Source organism: Culex quinquefasciatus, chromosome 3 (genome assembly GCF_015732765.1).
Source record: "Culex quinquefasciatus strain JHB chromosome 3, VPISU_Cqui_1.0_pri_paternal, whole genome shotgun sequence".
NCBI classification, from domain to species: Eukaryota; Metazoa; Arthropoda; class Insecta; order Diptera; family Culicidae; genus Culex; species Culex quinquefasciatus.
Genome location: NC_051863.1, coordinates 194,531,572 through 194,547,433, shown reverse-complemented (window position 1 = coordinate 194,547,433; position 15,862 = coordinate 194,531,572). Strand labels below are relative to the sequence as shown.

Here is a 15,862-nt window from a genome sequence, read left to right as displayed (position 1 = left end):
ATATGTTCTTTTCTCAATAAGAATATTATTCCTGTTATTCTAAATGAAGAATTCGCGAAATCTATGTTTGAATTTGTGTGATAGACTAATGCTTCTTGGCTATGGATTTTTTTCTGTTGTATCCTATGATACTTTTAGCAGGCGAATTTGTTTTTTTTTAATAAAGCAAAATGTTTGCTCTACCAGCGGTTCTCAACCTGGGGTACATGTATTCCTGGTGGTACCACGAGCGGTCTCAGGGGGTCCGGAAGACAAACCCCGTAATGGCGGACATTTACCCCATCTTTGCTAAAATATTAGTTTTGCATAAAATTAAAATTAGGATTTTTTGTAAGTGGAAAATATGGGTATCATGGTACGAAAACAACATTACAGTAAATATCTCTCTAAATTTAAAGATCAAGACTTTTCCTTCAAATTGTCACACAAAATACACTCTTTGAAAATATTGTTCTTGGCCTGTATCTTAGCAACAAAAGAATGAATCAAAAATGTTCAAAAAAGAATGCTGTAATTTTCTCAACCATTTGACTTTTTAGAGATAAAATAGAGTTATTTTTTAATTTAAAATAACTACAACTTCAAAAAAGTATGTGTAGTTTGTTTAAATCTGAAAAAAAAATCAAGGAACAAGCCATAGTCTCAAAATTTGAATGCAAAAAGTGTTAAAAAATGCATTTTACGCTAGTTCAGTTGTTTTGCAATCATTAGTCTACAAAAAATGTAAGATTTGACGAAAACAAAAAAATAACGAAAAAAACTAAAGATCGAAAATTTTCAAAAATTCAAGAGATTATTAAATCAACCCAAACATGCTTAAAAATGATTCAAGACGCAAGGGAATGCATTTTAGATTGATTTCAGCTGATTGCACTTAAATTTCCATTAAAATTTTGATGTTTTTTGAAAAAAAAAAAATAATAATTTTTTGTCCCCTGATTTTTCGGGGCAACAAAAACTTTAAATAAAATGTGTACCCGCCTTATGTGTTGTTGAAAAAATTACAGCACGATAATTTTTTAATTGTTTTTACCATTATGTGTTTTGGGTTTTTTAGAAAGTAATTATTCTAAAAAAACTTTCAAGGTGAGCATGAGCATGAGCATGGTTGACTGCCAATGAGCTGCTACTCCGTTATTGACAGATCAGCTGAAGTTAAACAATGAATCAATAATGATCAGTGGGAGCCAACCATCCGTTCACTGTTTAACCTCTGAAGATCTCTACTCTATTAGTCAATACCGGCGCCCTCCCAAGAAGCCTGCAGTTCAACGAAAGGGAGGAATGTTAGTCCGATAGTTAAAGTTGCAGACTCATCAAGCACATAGTTTTTCGCTATATACTTGTTGATACCGCTTGAGACCGTTGAATCCACAGCATCTCCTTCAAGCATCACGTGATTATTTTTTTTTTGGTTAGTAGGATAAGGTATTGGCTTTTCGATGCCTCCCGAGCTACGATGCTATGGGGAGGACTTTCATAACAAACCCGTCGGCGAGCCTTCCGAGCAATGATGCTTTGGGAAGGTCTTTCTGGTTACCACACAAACTCACTCACACACAGTTATTTTGCTCCACTATTAACTCAACGATCCAAATTGTCAATGCGTCTTTCGATCATTATATAGAAATGGCTTTTTCACCGCAAAAAAATAAAACCTTATTCGAAAAATTTAAACACAATTCACCCGACGCCGTGCCTTCCGATCAACGATGATATAGGAAGGGCTTTGAAAATCACAAAAGAGATCACTTTTCACTCCGAACATTTTTTACGACCACGCGCTCCCTTTGCCAATTATGCACTGATGACGCTGCATTTTCAGAGGGCAATCTTCTCCTCGCAGCACACAATACACGACAAAAATGCGAAACAAAAGGCACACACAAAAAAAATCACTTTTCACTCCGAATATTTTTTTACGACCACGCGCTCCCTTTGTCAATTATGCACTCCGCACTAATGATGCCATTATTTAATTATAATAACCAATCACCCCATGCACACAAACAGCGACACAAAAGAAATGAAAATGAGCATGCAAAAACAGGACAGCGCGTCCCCGTGGTCAGCGCACTAATGATGCCATTATTTAATTATAATAACCACGCACCCAAGCACACAAACCGCGACACAAAAGAAATGAAAATGAGCATGCAAAAACAAGACAGCGCGTCTCCGTGGTCAGCGCACTAATGATGCCATTATTTAATTATAATAACCACGCACCCAAGCACACAAACAGCGACACAAAATAAATGAAAATGAGCATGCAAAAACAGGACAGCGCGTCCCCGTGGTCTGCGCACTAATGATGCCATTATTTAATTATAATAACCACGCACCCAAGCACACAAACCGCGACACAAAAGAAATGAAAATGAGCATGCAAAAACAAGACAGCACGTCCCCGTGGTCAGCGCACTAATGATGCCATTATTTAATTATAATAACCACGCACCCAAGCACACAAACAGCGACACAAAATAAATGAAAATGAGCATGCAAAAACAGGACAGCGCGTCCCCGTGGTCAGCGCACTAATGATGCCATTATTTAATTATAATAACCACGCACCCAAGCACACAAACCGCGACACAAAAGAAATGAAAATGAGCATGCAAAAACAGGACAGCGCGTCCCCGTGGTCAGCGCACTAATGATGCCATTATTTAATTATTATAACCACGCACCCAAGCACACAAACCGCGACACAAAAGAAATGAAAATGAGCATGCAAAAACAAGACAGCACGTCCCCGTGGTCAGCGCACTAATGATGCCATTATTTAATTATAATAACCACGCACCCAAGCACACAAACAGCGACACAAAAGAAATGAAAATGAGCATGCAAAAACAGGACAGCACGTCCCCGTGGTCAGCGCACTAATGATGCCATTATTTAATTATAATAACCACGCACCCAAGTACACAAACCGCGACACAAAAGAAATGAAAATGAGCATGCAAAAACAGGACAGCGCGTCGCCGTGGTCAGCGCACTAATCATTATTCTAAAAAAACTTTCAAGGTATCGATTTTTTTTTACATTTGTATGGCACTTTTCCTGCGCAGCTGCCAAAGTGTATACATTTTTGTTTGGACTAATGATGCAAAAAGACTTTTTTGGTTATAAAAAAGTACTTACATAATTTTAACAAAAAGAAAATCTAATCTAATCTAATCAGACCCAAGCGCAGCCAATCTTTCGAAGGGTGTGCCTTAGGTTAGATGACGCCTAGCACTCTTCTTGTCATTTATTAACATTTGTAGTGCGCCATTGCATTAGAATGCATTGAAACATCACAAGCGTTAAACCGGCCAGGCCTACTGCGTAAAGCCGTATCGCAGAGATGCCTCGTAATTGGGTTGAGTTTGAGCACAGAGTGTTCGAACAACAACACAATTCTGAATCGACAGGGGAGGAAGAAGCGTGGGGACACACCACCATACGCTCCGAGATTTGGTTGTATTCGTTGGGAGCACCATGCTAAGAAGGTCTGGTACTCCGGGACCCTCTGGGATGGGACATTGTATTTCCACGAATGCCCTGGACACTATTTGCCGTGGTTATAGCGCCACAACTCGCTCTAATAATTTTAACAAAAAGAAAATCACAGAAATTGATAATTCTTGGAAGAGTTGTTCTTTTTGAATTCACAAAACCTTTTTTCAAAGAAAATTAACAAGCATTTACATCAATGTTGATAACAATGTATTTTTGTAAATCTATTTTACAAAATTAATAAATTCTATTAATAATTTATCTTATTTAAAAAAATAAAAACGACTTTTCATGAAAAAATCAAATAATTTGAAAATTAGAGGTTTGATTGATAACAGATAAAAACGGCTTCGTTTACAACTTACTTACTTTTTACTCAAGATTTGAAAGCTTTCTTGAGGAATTCAAACTTTGAACCAAATGTATGCGTTCAAAAAGTATGATGATATTAACGTTAGCCTAAAAAACATTGTAATTTGGTTTAAAAACATTCCGGAAAATTCCTTCTGGTCTCGGGAGAAAACCGGGAAAAACCGGGAAATTGAAAATCGAAATCTGGTGGCCACCCTGCTCTAGTACATCCTGATGATATTTCTACATTTCCAACTTATTGAATGATTTTTCGCCAGCTATCCGTGCCTTTTTTTCAACTGTGATTCGATGAATCAACTGTTGCTCTGTGTAAACCCAATCCGCATAGAACAAGCTATTTAAACATTGTTTAAAGAATTGGATGTGCGACAAAAAATCGAATGCCGAAAGGTCGAATTCGAATTCCTTAGGCAAAAATAAGTAGGTGCAAAATGGCCCGCCTAGGTAAAATGCGCCAAAAACCATAGAAAAACAAACAAATTTATGAATTCAGTGTAGTATAGTAGGCTTATGCTTTGGGATGTTCCCTTCAATGTTGTATTCTTGGTTGCCGAAAATTTTTAGCGTTAAACTATTTTTGAGTCACTTAAAAAAATATTTTTTTTGACTTTTTTTCCAGGGTGTGGGGCAGAATGTACCACCTTAGAAAACAAGCCATTTCGTCTAATACAACGTTGAAAGGAGATAAGAAATTACTTTAGGGAACTTTTTAACATGAAGTTAGACCACATTTATAAAAATGGTCACTTACCAAAACAAACATTTTTGAAAATAGTGTAAATATGTTGTATTAAGGGACTATTTTTACAAATAAGCAAGTAAAAAATCAACTAATGCTGCATTAAACGTGATTTGTGAAGCTACCAGGAGTGAAAAAATCATTTTCTCCAAATTTCATAACTTTTAATCGATTTTATAAGGCAGAATAAGAGTGGCCCATTCTGCCCCCAAGTGGATTTTTATTTAACACTTCCACCACCAAGCCTCTTAATGATTGAAAGGTTCCGTTGTTATTTGATTACCTTCGTAATAGCTCCTGGTAACATTATAAACATTGAACAAACTTTTTCAAACAATCCAACTTTTCAGAAAGAATATTTAAAAACCTCAAAATAATCAACATTTGCGTGGTTTTGTCAATAAATTTACATTTTTGTTCTAAATTTGAAAAATACAATGAATTCAAACGTCCTTTTCGATATGGTGATATTATCTGACGTCCTTTATAAGACCATTGCCTTACAGTTGGTCTAAATCCATTCTAAAGTCCAAAACCAAGGGTGGCCCATTCTGCCTCCCCCTGCCCCTAACTGTGAAAAATCGGTAACGGGTTAAGAGTCGCTTTGTATCGTTGAAGTTGGTGAAAAAAATGTTTTCATACAAAAACGTATTCATTAAATCGCTAATAACTAGTCAGAGTTAACTCGGATCCTTTTGCAATCTTCTACAAAGTTGTATGTCATAAAAATTTAAATAAGAGTCTCACACTTGACAATGCTCTGATATATTTAACGCTAAATTTTTAAATTTTGGCTCTTCCTCAAACATTTTTTTGATTTTTCCATACAAACTTCAATCATAAAAAGCGACCCTTAAACCATAACCGATTTGGCTCAAAATTGACACCATTTCTAATAAAAAGTCAAACTTCTAAAATATTTTTTCAGTTTTTCCTTATATTAAAACATAAGCCTTTTAAATAAAAGGTCTAACTTCTAAAATATTGTTTGAGTTTTTCGATTCATTTTTTTATGTTTGCTGGTTGTCATATTTTTCGGCGTTTTTTCATTCTTTCAAACATGAACAGTTCTTTATATAAAATGTCAGACTTCTAAAATATTTTGAACCATTGTCCGTCCGACGTTTCGTCCATTCGACCTTTTGGCATTCGACCTTTTTCCATTCGACCTTATGCCGTTTGACCTTTTGTCATTCATTCGTTCTTGATCATTTTGCAGTTTTCCAGTATCAAAACAGAATAATCAAATAAATCAAGGAGAGTTGCTTGCAAATTTATATTTGATTTATGTATTATTTTGAAATGTTCAAAAACACTTAATGTAAGCAGTAGTTTCAGGTCAAAGTGTACATAGACCGATAACGAAAATGGGCTTGGAAAAGGTATGCTTTTCCTATTTTTTTTAATTCTTTCTTTAGAAATTATTTGTAGTCTCAGTTTGCATTTGTGATTTTTTCCATTCTTTCAAACTTGTTATTTTTTTTTCATTTATTTTTTAATAAAAATTTGAACACAAATATAATTTGAAAAAAAAAATGATTCAAAGTAATTTATTCTTAATTCTGTATTTCTATTGTTTTGAACACGAACAAATTATTTAAAGGATTTTTTTTAATTCAAGCATGTATTAATATTCTTTTTTTTGTAATTGTAATTGTAATTTTATTGAAACGATATCCTGTTAGTTTACACTGTATATCAGGGCAAGGAGGTAATGTGGATCTGAATTAAACTTGCAAAAAAATTATTTGAATCTCACTTTTTATGATTTGTTTCTATTCATCAAACATGAACCAATCCTAATAAAGTTTTACGGGAATAAGTGTTAATTTAAAAAAATCATACAATTAAAAAATTTACCAAATATTTTTGTACCTAAATATTTTTTTAAAATGTTTTAATTTAAAAAAAAATCTTGTCTCAGTTTTCTGGTAAGTTTTTCCAATCTTTCAAATATAAGCAGTTACTTTTAAACAAATTATACATTCAGAAATATTTTCAAGAATTTTGAAAATAATCTTTCAAAATAATTTATTCTTGCTTCTGTGAATATAGAGTAATTCTCTGAGATTTCTTCCATCCATTTTTTAACATTTTTTAATTTGATGAAACATTTTTTGTACCTTCCATATGCCCAAAAATGCCATTTTGCATCAATTCTCTTACAAATTTGGCAGCTGTCCATACAAAATTGGTATGTGAAAGTTCAAATAACTGTATCTTTTGAAGGAATATTATGATCAATTTAAAAATATTTAAATATTTTTTATTGAAAAGAGCAGAAAGCTCTACGAATGTATTTTTTTGTTTTTACGTTTGTCTGAACTTTGCGAAAAAAAAGTTTTGAAAAAGTTGGTCGTCGTTGATCCTGGCCGTTCATGGACACCCGCAACAGACACGGATGACGAAAAAAGAGAAACGCAAAAGATAACTTTTTCAGAACTTTTTTTTTTGTGAAATCGCGATAACTCGTGATGTTTATAAGCAAACCTTTTAGGTTCAATATCAAAATTTTTGTAATTGTCTGCTCTACATTTTTTAGAACATTGTTACACTTTAAAAAATAACCCTGCAAAGTTAGAAAAAAACACGAAATTTTAAAATGATTTTTTTTTGTTCTAAATGAAAAAAAATGACCATTCTTTTCATCAAAATTGAAAAGAATGCATTCATGCTTACGGAATATTGTTATTGATTTAAGCAATTAGCTACTAAATTTATAAATTAGGCCATTTTGCTACGAAGTCAATTGTTCATAAGATACTCATGTGCTTGTCCAGCAGCAATCAAGCTAATTGCAATTATGTTTCCAACGGTTATTCCCGGGAGTAGTTTTCTGCCCCGCTAGCTTCTCAATTGATTGGAACGGTTCGCCACCGAGCCCGGTCATTTGCAATCCACTTCAACGATGAGCCTCTATGGGACAGACACTCCAAGCTTGCTGCTGGTACTAAAACATTTACGGCTTAATTACGGAAAAATCGCAGCTGATCGTTAAAAGTTTCGCGAGAAATTTGCGCCGTTAATTATGCTGCCAGCGCCAGTGCACGTCGTTATAAAAGCGGCAAGCTTAAATGCAACACGTACTCATTTTCGAACCATCATTTCGGTCCACTGAGCCCATTAAATTTATCGCGAGGCGTCCATCTTCATTGTTTTTCCGCGGGGGAAAATCGCGAAATCCAAACATAATTAGCCATTAATTACGGGAGCCTTTCGGAAAAGCTTCGAAAGGTGCACCAAACGGATGCAGCTTATGCTTTTACCTTTGCTAAATCTTGCAATTTTTCTCCAGCCCAAAACATCGTAAAAAATGCCTTTCCCCGGTTAAGCTTTCACTCCCAGGGTCGTAAAATGCGGAGCGAAATTTATGGACGTCACTCTTAATTATTATTTATGTCGCAGTGTGTCGTCGTCGTCGTCGTCGGTCGATTGGTGGGTTTTGCGGGTTAGAATAACACGCTCCGGCTTTGAGCACTCTGCTAAATAATGCAGTGCATTGCTACCGCCATGGTTGTCTACTGGGAGGGATGAGGAGCCCGTAATGGCCGGGAAGCGTTGTGCCATGTGGCTGTCCGCAGTTTAGCGGGTTTTTTTCGTGGATTCGCTCGAGCATGCATCAAACATGAGTCGCTCGCGAATGCTTTCAAATAAATAAAGTTGAAATTGCACCGACTTCACAAAATGTCTGAGCGAAATTTTCACTTTTCTGCAGTGTTGCAAAAGAGTGATAGAAAAGCTATCAATAGATTATCTCTGCACCAAAAATATCCGAGAGTATAGCGGCCGTCACTATAGCTTGTGAGATCTCTTTTTGTGTCTCGTGATTCCGAGCGATGTCATTCTCTCTCTATCACTCCTTCCCTTTTCCTCGACTATGCGCTCTCACCACTGAGTCTCTCAATCTCTCCGAAAACTGCAATGAGAGAACGCGAGATGGCGATTAGGAGCCGACCACGCTTAACGTCCCGTTAAACTGCGTTTGCAAAATTGGTTTTGTGGCGGCTTTTGTGGTTAAACGCTGTTGCGGTAGGATGATCGTGGAAGCGAGAATGAGAGAGAAAAGGAAAATGTCAATCGCGAGTGGTGAACACGAAAACGTGCTCGGCTATGTTCGGCGCTGAGAGTTTCAATGAGGAGAGAAGAGCAGTTGTATTTGAGGCATGAATATTCAGGCGGGATAATTGTAGTTGCTGAGAGCTGATATTTTGATATTTTATCAACCCTGCTTTTCTGCGATACGACCAGTTGAAACCATTCGCTGGAATTGCCGTATCCTTGTTAGTGGCACGAATGAATTGTGCATCGATTCTGCCACCACCCCTCTAGAGGATAGGAAGAGAGTTCCAGTGTTTTTGGCACTCTGTCAACAAATTTCGCTGCGGTTGATTGAATTGGGCCCGCCAAGGGCTTTGATTTTGGCGAAATGGTTTATTAATTTGCCATTTAGCAGGACGGTAGGAGGAAGTGCGAATGGTCGGTCGAAGGTTAGCCTATTGAGAGAGGTGTTGGAGAGGCCATTTTGACTAGTGTTTGCGGGAGGACAAACATTGGATATCACGAATTAATTGGGCGAAAACTATTTGACCATGGAACCGCAAAGCGTACAAATCTAATTAACAATAGATGAATGGATTTTATTTCAGACGACAATGCAGATACAAAAATCTCACATGAAAAAAAAAATACAAACTGAAATGAAAGCGATGAAACGAAACTCATTAGAATATCAGCAGCAGAGGTGGCTTAAACTTGACCCTTAAAAAGATTATTATTTTAGATTTTCATTTCTTTCATTTCTCAATTTTTTGAAAACAATTAAATTTGGAATACAAGGAAATGAAAAAAAAATATCTATTTTAGGATTTTTTAACTACTAAAATCATAAACTGCCTTCTCAACCAGGGAGAAGACATTTTCTGGCCTCCAGTTTCGTAAAGTTGGTGTCTTGGAAAAAGTTGTTAGAATTTCGAAGAAGAAAATTTTTGCCTGGGTCGAAAATATGGGTGGTTCACGATTTCAATGTTTTGAAAAATCTAACTTTCTACTAGAATTTGCATGACCGCATCACCGTCTCCAAGTGGAAATTTAATGTAAATAAATGCAATTTTCTAACAAGTTGCATTAGAACGACTATTAGTGAAAAATCTCAGGGGTATATTTTTTAATCAAGAACGATCGAGAAAAAAGTGTATGGTGCCACCCTTTATAATACTAAAACATGTAGTTTTACCACTGAAACTGATTCTGTCAATGTATCAATAATTAATTTTGGGATACATGTTGGACTTCTATGAGTTTACATGACAATTTCACGTAGAAACCCAAAACATTGTCGGGCATGGACACCTAGAAGAGTGGGAAAATCAGAAATATTGCTGGAAAGTTGAATTTTATGATACATCCTAATGTTTTAAACAAGCCAAAAGTTGTCTTTTTAGCGATACTACATATCGAAAATTCACTAAAATTCAAATATTTTTGCAATAAACCTGAACATTATTTAAACTTAAGAAGTTTTTTGAATAACCAAAATTTAACCGATTGTGAAGGGGTCACAAAATCATTAAAATAAATTTGGGTAATTTCTTCCCAAGTGACTACGCGTCCGACATCGACTTTAACCAAACTGCTAATTTTTGGCGTGAAGGTTGTTTTTGCCTCTAGAATAAAGAATCTTATGTTTGTTGACATTTGGTCCAACCACGCGCTCGTGGCGGCACCTTAATTTTTTATAGTTTTGAAACCCCTTCAATTTTAAAATGAATTTTCCTAAGAGCAAACAAAACAAAACTTCAACTTTTGGGTAAGTTAATTCAATTTGAAGATTTTTTGACGTAAAATCCAATGGCGTACTTAAAATTTACCTACAGTGTTGCCAGGTATGAAAATTTAGCGCTTGAAGTCTTAAAATGCATTTTTAACCCTCTGGACGAGCACTTACGGGAAAAGTGACAGTTGCATTCGAGAGAGAGTTTTTTTTTTAAATAAAATTCAATCAAAACCTCAGTGTAAATTGAATATTTCTGGAGATATCACTATTTCGTAGCGAAAATAACTTATTATCCCATATTGAATGTATGCCCCCAAAAATACAAATAAATACAATTTTAAGTTAATTTTATTTAACTGCTCCTCAGAAAAAACCATCGTTTTTATTTGCCTCGAAGCATCTTAAGAAACACATCGATGTTAAAATTGTAGTTTTTTTTTTGCATTTTTCCTGTCACAAATATTGAAGCGACTTAATTTTACATTCTCAAAAAAAAAAACTAAACTCCAAAGCTCGAGATACCGTAACGGTGAGGTTACGGGTTTCGCCTTGTAAGCGAAAGGTGATGGGTATGATACCTGTCGGGCTCGGCAAACACAGAACCCCTAAAAGAATAAATCAAACAATACTGACCGCTAGGGGATGTGTTTCGACTAGCGGCGTACCATGGAAACCTAGGGTGTGAGTTCGATTCTTGTACCGGAATGATGAAAGCTTTATGAAAAGGGGGAATTTGTATAGAAATTCCCCCCTCTTCTCGAGCTTGGAAGTTGAGGTGTTAAATCTAGTAAACATTTTCGCACTTTGTTGTTTGTTTTTTCTTTGTTTTGAAAAGCAGATCTTTCTGGTGCTTAAGAACAGGCCGGAATTGCGAAACTACAATTTCATTTAAGCACTCATTTGAGTGTTTCAATTTTATAATTTTCTGCGTAATACTTTTCCAACACTTTCGACTTTTTTGGTGTTTTAATAGTCCAAACACACGGAAGCTTAACTAAAGCGGAGAAACAAAACTTTCACAGAAAATCCTATTTAAAAATGTTTTCAAAATTGCAAAAAAAATTGCGCAGCCTAAAATCGATTTTTCCAGCACTCGTCGTTTCTACATCATTTTGCATTTTGTTGAATAAACTACACGGATAGAAATCCTGTTAGCAAATCCGGTAACTTTTTGTTATTGAATCCTACAATTTTTTTTTCGTCAAAAAAAAATCGATTTGGAACAACAATGTTATCGATTTTGAAAACATTTGCAGCGAAATCGAGAAAAATATTGAGCATTACTCTATGCTGTTATTGTCCAATATAGGATGAAAAAGTTGAGCTATCCCAAAAAAAAAATGCTTCTGCTTCTTAACAGGTTTTATTATAGGTTTGAAAACCTGATCGTGATTTTCGGTTCAATGAACAGAAACCACTCACTCATCGCCTATCCATTCGTCGCCTATTCCAACCCGCTAGCATTCATGAGCGAATGAAACTCGCAAGCAGCCAACGAGTGGCCCGAACTGTTCACTCAGCGAACAAATACATCGTGAAAATAATTGCCTACTCCGTCGCTCGACGACACTCACACACTAGCATGCTCATCGAAGAGCCATTCTCACAAAATGCCAGCGCAGTTTCAGTTCAGAGTGATCGGAGACGATCGGCCTGTCTGAGCCGTTCGGAGACTGGGCCGATCAGAGAGAGAAGGAGAGTAGAAGAGAGAGTGTTCGGGTGCGAATGGTGTTAAAGTGACAAACCGTAGGAATTCATCAGGGCAGTATCGCGTCGCCTGCTATTTGTGATCGCGAATGGAGTGGTTGATTTTGAGCAATCAGGACCCTTGCATTCAACATAACATTCTGGATTTATGATAGGAATATTTATCAATATCTTTAAATAATCTTTAAAAGTTCTTCAAAAATATGGAATCTTCAAGACTATTTAACCTAATCAAAACTGTATTAAAACTCACTTAAAACTAATTCGCTTTATGAAAGCCAAATTCCAGATTGCTTGAACTTGATCTGTCAAATCACAAATCATCGTACAGTACGTCACCGGCGGCCGACAAAGACTTACCGATTACCGATTGGGGCTACAAGTGTTAAAAATCTCGTGAATTCCTCTTCGTAGTAATTCAACAGATGCGAACGTAATGATTTGTACCTTCGGAAAGATGTTTCGTTCATCAGCATGTGTGGCCAGCAAGAAAAAAAAACCAGATTGTGATTGAACAGCAAACGGAACGCTGTCATGGCCACCGTGGTGTCCACACAATCGTCCTTCGTAAGACGCAGATGTTCCGGCTCCCAGGGAAATATTTTGGCAAGAATTTCACAACGAAGTTGCCTGCTTAAAGTCACAGTCTAATTCATGATATAGGGGAACTATACCCTTTCTCAGCCTATTTCTATTATCGGCCTATCAGCACTTTGATCATGAATTACAGCTTAAATAAAGTGTTTTAGACTGTTCCAAAGTAATAAATAGCTCAACTTAAAGTGAGCAAGCAACTCTTCATTGTTGATACATCTGAAAATGTTGATTTAATAGCGGAAAACGGCAAAAGTGATGAGAATTGGTCGAACGGCTTAGTGTGATTAAAATGGGTATATTTCCCCTAATTGTTATAAAGCTGACAAAAATTATGCTGATTTCATTTTCACTAGCCATTTGTGATTGATGTTTTATAAAGAATAAATTATTTTTAACGAAATATTTTATTTTTTCTTCGAGAAGTTTATTTGATCTTTGACAAGAACATAAAAGTTTAAGAATAATTTATTTCAGTCTTGAAGAGCTCTTCCATTATGTTTTAAAATTGAAAAGCCTCAGACTTTTTAGATTTATGAAAGAAATAAAATGCATTTGCAGAGTGTTATAAAAAATCAACGTCGAAGCAACTTCGTTTTAAATAACTCCTGAAAAAAGCTCTTGCTAACCTCCTAAAATGGTCCTTTTTACACTTAATGCAGCTTTAACTCACATTTATTGCTGTCTTCAGGATAAAAAAGCTTTTAACTCGAATTTTCTCAAGTTATCTCGAAATATACTTCAAGAGTGTCTCAAAACGTAAATTGTTACTTTTGATTGATTATGAAATTTTTGTTTGTTGCTTAAATCAGGAACATAAAATATCCTGCACACACATCACTCTAAATGTAATAATTTTAAGAGCAAAAAATTTAATTGATATTAAAGGAAAAATACTACTTTTTTGATAAAGATTATTTCTGTATGACATTTTTTCAACCGAATTGACAAAAAGAAAATCAATAGAGCAAACATAGTGTAATCATTGCTTCCATCCTAAAAAATCCATTTTCGAGCAACACGGTCAGGGGGGAAAAACAATCAATTCGAGACCTCACTCAGAGCACTCGACCTGGTATCGTTCACTTTCCCGGAAGCAAACAGCTGGCACCACTACTAGCCAAAGAGCCATTCAGTCAGAAGAAGTGGGATCAATCGATAACTGATTAGTAATTAATCCACTTGCCTAGAAAAGGATTCGAACCTTACCCACTTGAAATGAGCAGGTTTGCCTCGGAAAATTTATCAATGACATTGTAACGTGAATGTTCCCAATATTGATATTTTCTATGAACATCTGTATGGGGAGAAAACATGAAAATAAATCGTACAAAAAACTATCGTCCAACATAAACTAACCTTTGCATTTTTATTTGTTTTTCTCTCTTTTCATCAACATTGCTCCTGCTGGTGGCCTTCGTCGTCGTCGTCGTCATCGGAACGTGCAAATGCAAACCCATTCCCCCAAACTCCCAGGTCCTATCGCTCGGCGCCGATGTACTACCGGAATACAAACTACAGAGTCCACGTGTTCACAAATGGACAATACTGCACTACTCTCCGTTCAAGGCGGTGTGGGACTGGATAATATTAATATTAGTTATGTATACAGCAATATTTACCCCATACGTAGCAGCATTTTTGCTGAACGAACCTGACTTTAATCAAAGAAAGAATCGCAAATATGCTGATGACCCAATTGTGATAATTGATTTAATAGGTAAGTGCTACTTTTTTTCCCCCATCATCATCATAATAGCATTTAATCAACTCAATCGTACAAATTGACTTTTCATCAAAAGTGACACCTAACACATTTCACGTCGTCGCCCAACCGTTAAGAGGAGTGATTCCTAATCGTTTGTCACTTTCCGAGGAAAAGTTAATCATACGCAAGTGACATAGATTGCAGTGAACCGCACCACCGAACCGGAAGCTGCAATCTTGGCCTGATTGTGATCCTCTTCTGGGAAAGACACTTCCCGGCAGAGAGAAGCACTTTTGCACTCGTTGGTTGCAGTGCACTTCGCCAGTGACCCCGAGGGGTGGCAAACAAGTATCCGTTTAATTTAGAAGCGAGCCAAGTGAAATATGCAAATTTAAGCTTTCATTAAGGGGATTATCGGGCTATGGGCGGCCTTATCTACAAGCTGAACGCTAAACGATGGTGTCGCACTTGTTCTCACTCATTTTTTTATTCCGCGAACGTCTTTCCGCTTTTACTTCCGTTTGAAGACTGAACTCAAAACGCCAGAACTCACTATCGCTGTTTCGCTCTCTTTTTCTCTCTTTCTTTCGTTTTCGTCAACTGTCAACTAGCGCGCTTTCCGGAAAGACCTTTTATCACAGGGTGCCTCTTTTCCGTAACAAGACACAGATAACGATAATCAAGAGTGTTAACTCATTAAAGTATGTTTATGGAAAGTTTTTAATAAATCGTTACCTGGCTGGCTGTATCTCCTACATTCTCCTTCTGCTCCACTCTGGACGTATTACATCGTATAAATAAACGAAGATAAGACCCTTATAAACCCTTCATAACGGATTTTTTTTGTGTGTATCGCAAAGGTTCACTTGTGGTTTTGTCGCTAATGTTATCAAATAAATCACTATCACTTCTATTTTAAAGACCCTTACATTGTTTTCATTGAAACCTTTCGTCGTATTTATCCATTCTATTCGTAGACCTATTCGACCAGAAGAGATATATAACCCTGTTAGATTAGTGTTTAAGTACGCATTTATTTATCTGTTCTATCTTCTCATCGGTCGCCGTTTCTACCCTACTGATACACATTATACACAAACCGGTCATCGTACTTTGTTGGCTTTCTTATGGTGTCTCTACGTCGCAGCTCACGACCTGCAACCTGATGCGGATCCTTTCGATCCGCGAGCGCACTCGATCCTGCTTCAGTGATCGTTGCTTCACCGGCAAGCTCCACGAAGCCTTCTGTACCCTTGTCCGCGGTTAACTCGTTTTCTTCGGTAGAGACACCCACTTCACGCCAATTTTCCGGGGCTCTACGTACGTCCTGGATGTTGCGAGTGTAATGTACGCCAGTTGAGCTCATTATAACGACTTTGGCTCCTTCCCTTGCTATCACTCGATACCTCTCGGAAGAAAATGTTGGATCGGTTTTGTGCTTTTTGTTCTGCCACACAAGCAC

The 15,862-nt window shown here is 36.5% G+C and overlaps 1 protein-coding gene across 3 annotated transcripts in view; it reads left to right on the top strand.

The window, feature by feature from the left end:
- Positions 1 to 15,862, top strand: part of LOC6051672 (potassium voltage-gated channel subfamily H member 2) — a 148,763-nt gene that overhangs the window by 59,646 nt on the left and 73,255 nt on the right. For all 3 annotated transcript variants that reach the window (XM_038259125.1, XM_038259126.1, XM_038259123.1), the window contains exon 3: positions 14,169 to 14,412. In XM_038259125.1, the coding sequence (XP_038115053.1) occupies positions 14,169 to 14,412 (244 nt within the window). The remainder of the gene's footprint in view (positions 1 to 14,168; positions 14,413 to 15,862) is intronic.